Source organism: Primulina tabacum, chromosome 4, assembly GCF_025594145.1.
Source record: "Primulina tabacum isolate GXHZ01 chromosome 4, ASM2559414v2, whole genome shotgun sequence".
Taxonomy (NCBI): Eukaryota; Viridiplantae; Streptophyta; class Magnoliopsida; order Lamiales; family Gesneriaceae; genus Primulina; species Primulina tabacum.
In genome coordinates, this window is record NC_134553.1 from 8,395,731 (window position 1) to 8,411,350 (window position 15,620).

At 32.3% G+C, this 15,620-nt stretch overlaps 1 protein-coding gene across 1 annotated transcript; it reads left to right on the forward strand.

Annotated features, from left to right (window-relative positions):
• The first annotated feature begins 10,659 nt into the window (after positions 1–10,659).
• Positions 10,660–13,555, forward strand: LOC142542982 (glucan endo-1,3-beta-glucosidase 5-like). Its single transcript, XM_075649930.1, has 2 exons — positions 10,660–11,479; positions 12,262–13,555. The coding sequence occupies exons 1-2, from the start codon at positions 11,136–11,138 to the stop codon at positions 13,367–13,369; spliced, it is 1,452 nt and encodes a 483-aa protein (XP_075506045.1). The 5' UTR covers positions 10,660–11,135; the 3' UTR covers positions 13,370–13,555.
• The last annotated feature ends 2,065 nt before the right edge of the window (positions 13,556–15,620 follow it).

Below are 15,620 nucleotides of genomic sequence, written 5' to 3' on the forward strand. Positions count from 1 at the left end.
GACTTGCTGCCTAATGTTGAATAGTGGTTATATTTTAAAATTGAAAAAGACCTTTTATGTTCTAGTTTTTCTAAGAATTTAATTTCAGTTTCTTCAGTTTTTGGATAAATCAATAAATTTATTTAATAAATCAAATCTTATTGGAAATGGTACAATGGTTGATGGTCTTTTCCCTATTTCTTTACAAAATAATAACACCACTATGCATGTTCAGGGAGGTATTAAAAGATGTGTTATAAATGAAGATTCTTCTATATTGTGGCACAGGAGATTGGGACACATCTCCATAGAGAGAATTAAAAGATTAGTAAATGATGGAGTACTCAGTACTTTAGATTTTACTGATTTTGAGACTTGTGTGGACTGCATTAAGGGAAAGCAGACCAATAAGTCTAAAAAAGATGCCAAGAGGAGTACAGAAATATTAGAAATCATACATTCAGATATTTGTTGTCCAGATATTGACATGCAAACTCCGAAATACTTCATCTCCTTCATTGATGATTATTCACGATACATGTATATCTACATGCTTCATAACAAAAACGAAGCACTTGAAGCCTTTAAGGTTTTTAAGGCTGAAGTGGAGAAGCAATATGGAAAACATATTAAGATCGTGAGAACAGATAGAGGTGGAGAATATTACGGTAGATACACTGAGAATGGACAGGCACCTGATCCGTTTGCGAAGTTTCTCCAAGAACATGGGATTGTTGCTCAATATACTATGCCTGGTTCTCCTGACCAGAATGGCGTAGCTGAGAGGAGAAACCGAACATTATTAGACATGGTGAGGAGCATGTTTAGTAGCTATAAACTTCCTAAATCCTTGTGGACTGAAGCTCTTAAGATAGCTGTGTATATATTAAACCGAGTTCCAACTAAGGCTGTCCAAAAGATGCATTTGAATTATTTAAAGGTTGGAAACCGAGTTTGCAACATATACGCGTTTGGGGTTGTCCTTCAGAAATAAGATTTTACAACTCACATGAAAAGAAACTGGACCCAAGAACTATAAGTGGATATTTCATTGGGTATGCCAAAAAATCCAAAGGGTACAGATTCTATTGTCCATCTCACAACACTAGAATTATGGAATCAAGAAATGCAAAATTTCTTGAAAATGATTTGATTAGTGGGAATGATCATTCAAATGACATAATTCTTGAGAATGATCACATTAATGCACAACCCTCTTATTCAAATGACAGTTCACACCCCTCAAGACCAAATGGGTGTTAGACAACCAGTTACTGAAGTTCCACAAATTGCTGATGAAAATCCAGTAGATCAAGTTGTTAATGAAGAACAACAAGAAAATGTTGATCAATCAAACAACCTTAGGAGATCTACTAGAATAAGAAGATCAGCAATATCTAGTGATTATGTTGTGTATTTACAAGAATCGGATTTTAACATCGAAGCCGAAAATAATCCTGAAATGTTTTCACAAGCCATGAGTTGTAATGAGTCAAAATTATGGTTTAATGCTATGAGAGAAGAGATGAATTCTATGGCAGTTAATGGAGTCTGGGATCTTGTTCAGTTGCCTGATGGTGTAAAAGCCATTGGATGTAAATGGGTCTTCAAAACTGAAAGACTCATTAGGCAACATTGAAAGGTATAAAGCAAGACTCGTTGCTAAAAGATTCACTCAGCAGGAAGGAATCGATTATAAGGAGACTTTTTCTCCTGTATCTAAGAAAGATTCTCTTCGTATCATTCTAGCATTAATTGCACATTTTGACTTAGATTTGCAACAAATGGATGTGAAAACATCTTTTCTCAATGGAGAACTAGAGGAAGATGTTTATATGAAACAACCTGAAGGATTCTTCTCTAGTAATGGTGAGCAATTGGTTTGTAAGCTTAAGAAATCTATATATAGATTGAAACAAGCTTCCCGTCAATGGTATTTAAAATTTCATGATGTTATCTCTTCATTCGGATTAGTTGAGAACCCCATGGATCAATGTATATACCAGAAGGTCAGTGGAGCAATATTTGTTTCCTTATTCTATATGTGGATGTTATATTACTTGCAACCAATGATAATAGTTTGTTATATGAGGTGAAACAATTTCTCTCGAAAAACTTTGATATGAAGGATATGGGTGATGCATCTTATGTCATTGGCATTAAGATACAAAGAGACCGAATTAGAGGTATTCTAGGTCTGTCTCAAGAAACATATGTCAACAAAGTTTTAGAGAGATATCGGATGAAAGATTGTTCACCAAGTATAGCACCCGTTGTGAAAGGCGATAAATTCAATTTGAGCCAATGCCCAAAGAATGATCTAGAGCGGGAACAAATGAAAAACATTCCTTATACTTCTGCTGTCGGAAGCTTGATGTATGCTCAGGTTTGCATTAGACCTGACATTGCATTTGTTGTTGGGATGTTGGGAAGATATCAGAGTAATCCAGGTTTAGACCATTGGAAAGCTGCAAAGAAAGTAATGAGGTACCTTCAAGGGACCAAAGATTATATGCTTATGTTCAGACGAACTGAGAATTTGGAAGTAATTGGCTACTCTGATTCAGACTACGCTGGCTGCATTGATTCAAGAAAATCCACTTCAGGATATATTTTTATGTTAGCTGGTGGAGCTGTATCTTGGAGAAGTGCAAAGCAGACATTGACTGCTACTTCCACTATGGAAGCTGAGGTTGTAGCTTGTTTTGAGGCAACCTCACATGGTGTATGGTTGAAGAGTTTCATTTCAGGGCTTAGAATTATGGATTATATTTCTAGGCCATTAAGAATATAATTGTGACAATTCAGCTGCTGTTTTTATGGCTAAAAATAACAAAAATGGTAGTCGAAGCAAACACATCGACATTAAGTATTTAGCCATATGAGAACGTGTTAAAGATAAGAAGTTACTTAACGAGCACATTAGCACTGAATTGATGATTGCGGATCCTTTGACTAAAGACATGCCACCATTGAAATTTAAGGATCATACCGAAAGAATAGGACTTGGTTCCTTTATGTAATTTTGTTGTAAGAACAAAGTTAATGAAATTATGATGTGATATTTTATTATATTCGTTGTGCACACATTTATTGATTTGAGAAATATCAATAAAATTGGACCTCGAATAAACATAGAGTTTATTCATTAAGTTATTTGAGAGATATAATACATTGTAATATATGGAAGATAATAATTGTTTTTAGATGACCTATCGCCATGATTCATGTATTTTATTTTCTCCTATGGTAAATGAGATATGTGTCAAGTGGGAGAATGTAAGAAAAATGACACATGTTATAAGAAGTATCGTGTAGGAATTGGCGACGGCCATTGCCTACATATTTTGACGAAACTTGCGTACGCAATCTCAATTTTAGAAACTGAGATGCGTACACGTTTCTTCTTCTGAATCTCGGCTCCCGATTTTTCTCGTTGATGGTATGAGATGCTTATAAATAGAGAAGATTGAGGTCCCTAAGTACACACATCTCATAAGAAATATACACCATCTACAGAAAACGTGAAGTGCTTAGAAGACTTCAACCGAAAGAAAATCAGAGAAATAAAAAATTTTCAATGGACCGGAGATAATTCTATATCCGCTTCCGCATATTATATCATGTTTATATATATATGTGCAGAAACATGATTTTTGAGAAAAAATCTAACAAATATAGCTGGTTACTAGATTCAATACTGGTGCTTCCTTAAAATTCTGCGCCAAATTCTTTGTTATTATGCATCAATTAACTTCTCCACTCAGAAAAATATTATTTACCTTAAATTTCGGCCTTTTATTCACATCGAATCATCATACCTACTAATGATCAAGAATAAATAATTTTGTTGGTTCGCTGATTTGTCTAATTTTGGATATTCGCTAGTCCACTAAGTTTTCAAATTTGGTTTTGGTTCTGATATAGTAATTTTTTATTCGTTGCTATTTTGATTCAATTGTTGACGTATAATCAGATAAGTTAATAATTTATGATAAAATTAAAAAAAATCAAAGTTGATGCACCAAAAATTTGACGGACCAAAATCAAAATAGGCAAAATTAGCGAACCAAAAGTTTTATTTTTCCTATAATTTATTCATTTATTTTCCCTTCTTTGTTGCATGAATATTTCAGGAACGAGTTTTGGGATCAAAATTAACACAAATATGATTGCGTTTTAAAAAATTATAAAATAGAAATTAACTATAAATGATGATTGGGTGGTCTTGTGTCCCAGATTTATTTGATGTCAGCTCCTAGGCACACTGGTTGCTCGTTTATATATAACGCATGCATTAAGTATTTTTTTAATTATAAAATCAAAATTAATAGTTAGCAATATAATTTGTTCGAACATTTCATGTTCGCAATCTTGATTTTAATGTTAACAAAACTTGTTATTTTGTTTCTAATGGTCTACCTTAGTGCGCAGGAAGTTGGAACTGATCAGGCTTCGAACTGATCAGTTAAACGAGCCAAAACTGAAGCTATAGAGATGCAAACCGAAAACATCAATTGATCGATCAAACTGAATCAGCTCAACTGATATCTTAAAGAACAGTTCAACTGATTATCCAGCTGATAGGTGATTTAGCAGAAGATCTTCAGAAGCCCGGCCAGCTGATGAAGAGTTCAACTAATGAAGAACCCAGCTGACCAGTTCAACTGAAAGAATGAAATCAGTTCAACTGACGAGTCAACTGATTTCACCAGTCCAACTGAAGATCGGTTCCGATGACAAGTTAGAAACATCAGTTAGAAATCAATCAGTTGCAGATCAAGACAAGCTTATCTAAGTGGATTCCAGCTACGCATAAATATACAAAAACATCTGTACGATTAAAGGTACAATAATGGACGTTGCAGCAAATATTAAAGCCGGGAGATTCCTGAACGCATGTCAGAAAAGTCAAGACACATATACCAAGGAACGCATTCAACCTGCAACGATCACATGTGATGAGTCTTGGTGTACGGTCATCGTGCTGTTATAAATACAGACCAAGACCATCAGCAATACTAGAAGGAAAAAAAATGAGAAAAACAACAGGTGTGTAAAGATACACAAAAGGGCACGCATATTGCATATCAGCTTACAAGAAGCAATCAGCCCAAAGGGAACACTTCATCGTGTTATCAGCTTATATTAGAAACATATTTCCTCAGTGTGTGAGGACACTTTCGTGTAGTTTTCAATGATCAGTTCTCACACACACACACACCACCACTCAGATATAGTCTTGCACAAAGACATTAAATTTGTGTATGTAGTCTTTGACACACATATATTAGACAAGTGTTGGCTAGAAGGTGCTGCCTTCAGTCTAGTCTAGGAGTTCAGTTAGGCAGTGGGTAAGTCCTAAGCTGGGTGTATTTGTACAAGTAGTTGTATAAATCAAAGTTTTCTAGTGGTACCTACCTGAGGAGGTAAAATGGGTGACATATGAGCAGTTGAAGTCTCCGAACATCCATAAACATATCTTGTGTATTTTCTGTTTAACTGCTCGTTTTGTTCTTAACTGATTTGATCAGTTCAGTTCTGTCCATAACTGAACTGATATAATAACTGAACTGATATAAGCCACAACTGATCCCTAGTAATTTCCAGTCATTCAGTTACACAAGATATAGAATATATTAGTGTTTCTTAATGAATGATTATTTCGAGTGTTTTTCGCTTGGTTTTATATCAAACTCGATCTAATTCATCGGTGTATATTTTCTTAGAACACGAGCTATTGCAGCTCTTGGAGAATATTTTGTTTGAAGAAGCTTTAGGTGCTCAGCAATTGATCCTTCATAATTGTATATTATATTTTATTATGAAATCAAAAAATTATGGATAGACTCAAAATATGGAAAAAAATGAGATAATTAAAAAACTAATTTTCCCGTATTTTGTTAGCTGATATACTTAAATTTTACAGATTTTCTTATAAATTTTTAGTTTTGTTAAATGTTAATGTAAGAATATTAAAATTTTCTAACTTATTAAATTTAAGAAATGATAGATGATAGAATATTATTATTTTTAAATCACGTCAATAAGATTATTTTTGAATTAAAATATTAGTTATTTCTATATTTTATGATTTTTTTTTATTAAAATTGAAATTGAAATTGAAATTTTTAGGATTAAATTTTAACCATAGGCATTATCTTGTTTTATTTTTGTAATTTATTATCAATATTTTATATTTACCCACGTAATTATATAGAACATATTTATATTTGATATCTTAACAAAATAAAATTGTATCTATTTTGATATATTATTTTTTTAAAATAAAATTAAATAATTTGATAGATTATTTGATACATTTTTTTATTTTTTATAAATTATTAGAAAATCCAGAAAAAATGTTCATATTAAAATATATATATTATTTTAATCTCGAAAATATATTGTTGGGTTTAGAAACTCTAACAATTTTGAATTTGATTATAACAAAATTTATTATTATATTTATAAAATATTTATTCAAGTGTGAAGTTGCTAACTGAAGATGGAAGTTGAAACTCGAATTTACTCAAATTGAAAATCTGTTGCTGTTGAGCTGCAGTGTTTTGATGATATTTTACAGCTCGGTGATGAAAATGACCACCCGCCAAAATGACTGAACAGAAAATTCAGTTTGAGACAAGTTGTATTTAACGTCAATTTGGCTAAATCGGATGTTATGTAAGTAAACTGATTGCCATTAGTTTGGCAGATCAACAAGAATCAGTTGTGCATTAGCAGTTTCGATATTTTGGTGAGTCAGATCAGCTCGGTTATCCAAATTAAACGATTCAATATGTGTTATGATCTAAGACGATGATCTAAAAATCATCTTCATGAGTCAAAGTCACCGGAGTTTAAGATACTGATAAATGACGAAAAAATTACTAGTTTTGCACAGGCTGAAATCAGCTTCATAAGAACTTATCAGTTTGGTTCAGTATAGTTGACGATCCCAACTAAATTATCAGTCTAGCTAACGAGCCCAACTTGAAGTGGAACTAAAAATTAGTTAGGCTCGAGAAAGTGGTCAGCAAGGCGGAAATGACCGTTTGAATATCAGAAACAGTACAAAAACTTTTCAAACGGTCATATTCTTGTGTATAACGTATATATCATTTTTGGAGCCTATAAATACAATATATTAATAATCAAATACAAGCTTTTGAAGGAGATTTAAATCATGGATAACTTACATGGAGAAACTAGCTAGAGTGAGAGCAAGTCCGAGTGTGGGATACATATACATGCACTGTGAAAATTCTCACACACAATCACTCACAAATATATACGAGAGTTGAGCTTCAAAGTTTAAGTAATCGAGTATTCATACAAAAACATTAAATATTGTGTTTGTAGTATTTGCATAAGAGACATTAAATATTGTGCGGATTGTGAGGTTTTGGTCTACAATCGAGAATGTGTTAGAAATTTTGATTAGGCAATGTATAAGTCTTAAGTTGAAATGAGTTGTATAAATCAAAGTTTTCTAATGGATTCTTCCCAATAGGAAGAAGGGGTGACATAGGAGTTATTATTCTTCGAACATCTATAAATAAATTCGTGTATATTTAGCTAACGAGCCCAACTGGAAGCGGAACTAAAAATCAGTTAGGCTCAAGAAAGTGGTCAGCAAGGCGGAAATGACCGTTTGAATATCAGAAATAATACAAAAACTTTTCAAACGGCCATATTCTTGTGTATAACGTATTATATCATTTTTGGAGCCTATAAATACAATATATTAATAATCAAACACAAGCTTTTGAAGGAGATTTAAATCATGGATAACTTACATGAATAAACTAGCTAGAATGAGAGCAAGTCAGAGTGTGGGATACATATACATACACTGTGAAAATTCTCATACACAATCACGCACAAATATATATGAGAGTTGGGCTTCAAAGTTTAAGTAATCGAGTCTTCATACAAAGAAATTAAATATTGTGTTTGTAGTATTTGCATAAGAGACATTAAACATTGTGCGGATTGTGAGGTTGTGGTCTACAATCGAGAATGTATTAAAAATTTCGATTAGGCAATGAATAAGTCTTAAGTTGAAATGAGTTGTATAAATCAAATTTTTCTAGTGGATTCTTCCCAATAGGAAGAAGTGGTGACATAGGAGTTATTATTCTCCTAACATCTATAAATAAATTCGTGTATATTTATTTATCGCATTTACTTATTATTTCTATTATTTTTAAAATACATTGTTGAAGCATTTTATGTGTATGCGAAATACCAAAATGTTACATACCAAATGTTTGATAAAATATTTCAATCAAATATGTTTTTATGCATTCAACATGTATATATTTTAAATATTTTACCAAAATATTTATTCGATTTCTACGAATAGTTATTTTGAATGTCTTCCGCTTGATTTGAAAATCAAACTCGATTTAATATACCAATGGTCAATATTTCAATAATCGAACTATTATAACTCAATGATATCCTCCAACCCATCTTTATCATTTATTACGTAATTTTTCATGTGAGATCCTAAAATACATAAATATATAGAAAAATATAATTTTTTTTTTTACTTATATATAATAACAGTATAACAAAATAAATATATTTGTATGGACATCTTTATCGATCATTCTTCCATAATATCTTGGTTACTAATTTTTATATTCATATTTTGTTCCCTGATTTTAAAAATAAATATCATAAATTAGTCCCGATAAAATTAAGTATGAAGACTAATTGTGTTGCATTTTTTAAAGTTTAAGGACTAAAACTGTTATACTGAAATGTTTCAGAACTAAAAGTGTTTCAGTAAGAAAATATGAGGACTACTAGTATTTTTACCGATGGATATCAGATCCAATGACTCAAATTGAACCAAGCTGTCATATGGAAAAAAAAAAATCAAATCTAAGCCGTTGTTTCCTGAACTTTGTAGGATACAGCAGACTCTACGGGCTTGTTGATTTTTAAATACGATTATATAAATGTGCAAAAAATAGAGAACCTGATATACAGATACTAAAGCCCACGTTTAGTATTGTTTAAATCATGAAAACTCATGTCCGACCGTTTTACAGATCAATTTTGTGAGACTAATTTTCAAAACTATCCGATTCATAAAAAAATATTAAATTTTATGTTAAAAATATTACTTATCATTTTAAATATCACGGAGAAAATTGAAATGTCTCCCATTATCTGTTATTTTTAAATTTCTTGAAGAAAGAAAATTAGGTCCCGGGGCCTCCTCTACGCATTTCAATGTGTATATTTGATGCTCCCATTTTCCACCGTCCCTATACATCTATCTAATAATAATAATGATGGATAAAAATAATAAAATTATTATATTATATTCACACTTTTTAAAAAGCCATCCATATAAACTATAACTCCCCAGATGTCATAAATCTGAACCTAACATTAATTAATAAGTATTATGAATTTTAAATCTCTCAATTTTTAAATGAATTTGAAATATTAAGCATTCAAAGAAATTACAAAAATACATTTAATATCCATAATCATTAATATAAAAATATTACGTAAAACATGCAAAAATTCTTCTTACTTATCAGAATTATCTTGGATTATCGAGGTAATATTACTCTTAATCATGTTCAACGATCGAAAAATATAGTTGTACATTTGATCGCTGCTTTTACTATTTCTTTCTCATCACATTTCGGGTGGGAGATCGAAAATTTTTCTCAATGATTAATTCATCTTGTAATAAATAATATTTTAACTTTTCAAAAAATTATAAGATTTTACCGTCACGACATATCAAACACAATTTAAATTCCTACATTCCACGACATGCAACTCCAAGATTCCCACGGAGGAATAAACGAAAGACACTCCCACACGAAAACCAAATCTAAATCAAATGACTACTCAATTTAATAATGATAATGGTTTAGCCATTTGGCAAGAATATAATTAAAGACAACGACTTTATTAATGCTTCTCATCCAAACCAGTTCACCTGTAATTACAGCATTATAGATCATAGTATACTGAATTAGGGATTTAAATGAATATAACCCGTTAACGAATTTTTCAAGTATGCTCGATAAATATTTGATTTATATTCGAATTTATCGACTCAAGTCGTATACGAATATATTCAAACTTTTTCGAACCGAACTAGAGTCCAAATTATTTCGTCCGATAGTTCACGAGTAGATTAATATAATATTAATTATATTATAAATATATATATATATATAATTTCGAATTTTCGGACATTTCGAGCTTTCGAGCTTTCATTCTGGAACCTTACAATACGAACAATAATTCGAATAGGTTAGAAGATTTCGGGCCGAACTCGAACTCAAACTTCATTTCAAGCCAAAAAATTAAAAATTTCGATCTTTTAATCAAGTTCGAATCTTAATATACTTAATTCGAATATTAAACTTCTACCAATACCCATCTTGATTCAATTCATTTACACTCTTGATATTTAATATCTATAATGCAGTAATTATTGTCAGAAATAAATAATAATCATGTTACTTTTTTCTCGACAAATTCAAGCAAAACGAAGAGATTGCACGTCCCAGAAACCTGCATCCGCGATTAAATATATTACAAATGCTTTTTCTTGATTTTTGAATATCATCGCAGCCCTTGTACAAGTAAATAGAAAATCACCGTGTTAAATGATAATTAATCTTTGATCTTTGTGATTATAAGGTCTGACCCAGTTAATTACCTTAATTTCGATTGCAGTTGGATATTCATGTTCGAGAAAGCTACAGGCTGACACCACATGACCTCGCTTCGGTCTGTATATATGCTGTCTGGGCTCCAAAATATATAGAAATCATCAAACTTTCCTAAACTCTTTACTCTTTCATCACAGATCTTACTTCAGTTTTCATTCTTTCGTCTCAAGTTTTATTGTTTTTCAGCCTTTCTTGCATCTTTAGTTTTTCTCACTTCTAGTTTCACCGTTCAAAGTTGTTTCTTGAAATTTTTTAAAAAAAGGCTCCGTCTTAATTCATTCTCTGTTGTTGGTAATTATTCCTTTGTTCAGAATTTCACAAGGTTTTCCAAGGCGCCAATATATAGTTTTATCACAATCTTGCAACCCTCTAAAGATCCCATTTTTGTTTTCAAATTTCGGAGGTGATAAAATTATTCTCAGTAGCTAAAATTCAATGGGAATTCTGGGGAGGAATCAAATGTTGGCACTCGCAGTATTTAAGGTTTTGTTCTCGATAAACACTGTTCATGGTATTGGAGCCAACTGGGGAACACAATCGAGTCACCCTTTACCTCCTTCTACAGTTGTGAAGCTCCTCAGAGACAACGGGATTCAAAAGGTGAAACTTTTTGATGCAGAATCCAGCGTTCTTAAAGCTTTCAGTGGTTCAGGGATTGAGGTCATGGTCGGAATCCCAAACGATATGTTGTTTAGTCTCGCAAATAGTGTGGATGCTGCCGAGAGATGGGTGGAGAAGAACGTTTCCGCACACGTTTCATCCAACAGTGTTGATATTAGGTGATTCCTCTTGATTTCTGGCCTTTGGTTTTGCAATTTTTGTTCTTAAAAGTTTGGAGTTTTGGGTATGTCGATTCTTGATTCAGCGTTAGAGGTTATAAATCTCGATTAATGGATTGCAGGATGTTGGTTATATTTTTTTGTATCCAGGTGATTTTTTTTTTTTAATTTTACAGAAACTACGGTCAATTTGAAGGCCTTTTGGTGTTCTTATGCTGTAGTCATCAGATTTTCTTGATATTTTGTAAAATATCAGCTTGGATTCTAGATATTGATTCGGTTTGATCAATTTGGATTCAGATGTTCAAGATTGTTAACAGAGATCATTGCTAAATTTAGGATCTTTCTTATAGGGAAAGATCATCATGGAAAATTTCTTGTTTTGTAGTTGAAAACAGTTCTGTTTTTTTTTTCCCCTTTTTTTAGCTGAATTATTCCTGCCTTACACAAAAAGCTTATAGGGTGATTCTTTGCCATACTTAGATCTTAGTGATGTTTCATATTCTCTGTCGGGTTGCCTTGAAACAGTTAAAAATGAAGGTACAGACTTGAAAACCTTGGAAATTTTTGAGTTCTGCTTCCTAATTCGTGTGACAAGAAAATCTAGATGTCCATTATGAAGCATGTCATGGTATAGCCTTAAAAAACATAAATGCCCTGTAATCTTGATTCAAGCCAAAACTCGATCTATAGACTTGAAATCAGATTGCTTGTAAATGAACGAGGCATGTCCGGGACTCTTGCTTTATTATTCACTGATTAAAGTCCATTTCCTTTACAAGGTACGTTGCGGTTGGGAACGAACCATTCTTGCGTGGCTCCAATGGGACTTTTATTGGCACCACTTTTCCAGCTCTCAGGAATATTCAGGCGGCACTTATTAAAGCCGGTCTTGGTAGTAGAGTAAGAGTCACCATTCCGCTCAACGCAGATGTGTATCAAAGCTCAACTGAAAATCCTTCCACCGGTGACTTCCGACCAGATATCCACGATCTCATGGTGCAGATTGTTTCTTTCTTAAGTCTCAATGGGGGTATATTCACCGTAAATATTTACCCTTTCATAAGCCTTTACAATGACCCGAGCTTTCCACTGGATTACGCCTTTTTCGACGGATACTCATCGCCCATAAACGACAATGGGAGAATATACACTAACGTATTTGATGCGAATTATGATACCTTAGTATGGGCCTTGGAGAAAAACGGATTTGGGAACTTGACTATCGTAGTTGGAGAAATCGGGTGGCCTACCGATGGGGATCAAAACGCTAACATTGCATCCGCTCAAAGATTCAACCAAGGATTCGTATCTCATATGAATAAAGGTACTCCAATGAGACCAGTTCCTATGGATGTCTACTTGTTTAGCCTTATAGATGAGGATGCCAAGAGCATTCAACCTGGTAATTTCGAACGACATTGGGGAATCTTTAACTATGATGGTACCCCAAAATACAACCTTAGCCTCGGTTCAAACAATAACGGGCTCGTTCCAGCTAGCAACGTTCAGTATCTGAACCGACGTTGGTGCGTTTTATCACCATCTGCCAATCCTGTAGACCCCCAGTTAGGTCCTAGCGTAAGCTACGCTTGTGCGAACGCCGACTGCACGAGTCTTGGGTATGGAACATCTTGCTCGAATTTGAATGCTCAAGGTAATGCTTCATATGCTTTTAACAGTTATTACCAGCAGAATAATCAGCTCGATAGTACCTGCCAGTTTCCAAATCTTTCGGTGATCACAACTAGTGATCCTTCGGTTGGAACTTGTAAGTTCAAAATCATGATCCGAACAACTAACCCGGGAGCTAGTGGAATTTCGCCAGAGCCCAGTTTCGGGCTTGTTCAGGTGCTGGTATTTTTGTTGGCAATTCTTGTGGTTGTATAGGGGGTGGACTACGGATTATATACTGTTTTTTTTTTTTTGTAATTCTTTTGTCATATGTATTATCTTGTACCATAATAATGTCAAGGGATTGAACAATTAGGACACTCTTTTTTTGCTTGAAATACTATATCAATGGCAACTTTTGAATTTTAATTTATCGAGAAAAAGATAGACTATTTTATGTCATATTTAAAGTATTTCTCTCTTTATGACGTGATAAAATAGTTAGTTTTTGAATTATCAACGAAGAATTGACACCATCATCTTTGGTAAGCATGAAATAAATATGGCGTTTAGTCCTTGAAATTAATAAATGTGAAGAGAATGAAATTAATATGCCAAAATTTAAATAAAAAGAATATCTTCTGCTATCAAGATAAGAGTTGAGATACACACCAATAAATCTATTTGTTGAACTTATAATATGATCAAGGATAAACATAACCATTTTCAACTAATATTCTCTTATTTCAAGCATATCAAACAATAATAGATATTTTGTGAGACGATCTCACATGTCTTCATCTGTGAGACGAGTCAATCATATTTTTTCATGAGTGATTCAAATAGGATATCAATCTCATAAAATTAACTTATGAGACTGTCTCACAAAAGTTTTTGTGATAAAACAAATGTATATTTCTAAATCCACTAATTCGTTCAAACAATATTTATATTTAATTTTGTATTAACACTTCAATTCACACTTGTAAAAATAATATCCCTTGAAAAAGAAAATCTAAAAACATCTGATGAATATGAGCATATCTACCAATTACTTATTAGCTATCGATATTTGAATAATGACAAAAATTTGTGTGAGACGGTCTCACGGGTCGTATTTTATGAGACAGAGCTCTTATTTGTGTCATCCATGAAAAAATATTACTTTTTATGCTAAGAGTATTATTTTTTTATTGTGGATATCGATAGGGTTGACCCGTCTCACAGACAAAAATTTATGAGACTGTCTCACAAGAGACCTACAATTAAATAATATTTAATACAACAAAACAATATATTAAAATTTGGATGAAAAATGTGAAGATGGGACGATATCCACACTAATGATCACGTACCTTGAATGATATGCTCAGATTTCAAATAATTCGATCTTTAAATTAATTTCATCCATGATTTTTTAAGTACATATGTTTTTTTTTCTGCCTTGTTTCTTACAAAATAAAATTCAAAATGTAATTATAGAGAATGTATGGTGTTATCATAGTTAAATAAGGCTAAAATATTTAATTTTAAAATAAAAGATGCTAAATTATAATTTAAGTACATAAATTGCGTATTTAGAATAAATTTTAAATTTGATGATAAAAAAATAAATTTAAATTTGAAGGTTGACTACTACCCTCATCCCCTCATCTAAACCATTCGTCATGTTTGTATACTGTTGTGGGGATTCTCTAACACCTTCATTTGAAGTGTAACATAAGATAACACACTCATTAAAATATGTTAGTAAATTTGAAAACGAGACAAGAGAAAAATCATTGTTCTTAAGACGAATTTACCTCGCACATAATGCTCACGAGATATGACAATCGTTTTCCGAGATATAACGACTTCCAACTTGTGATAGTAGCACTACAAATCACATGTTTCATAACCATAAAATTATATAAACCATCTCTTGCATAGAAGAAAAAGATACTCAATTTTGAATGCAAACGTGCACGAAAATCTGATGATCCAAAGTTGTTTACTCAAAAAGTTGTCTTCGATTATATAAACCCTCTCATGTAACATAAAATTATATAAACCCTCTCCTGTACGTTTATGATCAACAGCCCCTTCAATTTCATAAGTGTTTCTTTGAGGTGACTCGTCCTTACACTCATACAGGTGATTACCCTTTAAGAGTATCCTACCATATTCACATTTTATAGCTAAAAGAATCATTAAAAATATAATATTTAAGATCACTACATTGGTAGGTCACAACACCCATTGTCCTAGGAATGAGAATGGATTAATTCCCGAATGTTAGCTCAAGATCTAATAATTTTGTTATCTCATTGAACCAAGATCTTAGGATCTTTAATTAATAAGGTTTGGTTACCACTATGAAAACTTTATTTTATGATTTTATGATCATTCCTCTTGACAAATTATACATTTGATCTTCGTCGAATGCTTTAAACAAAGATCTGTTAAGTTATCTTATAATTTCACCCAATCAAAATGATAACACAATTGGAGATTAAGTTTAGCACAATATTTTGTATTTGACGCACAC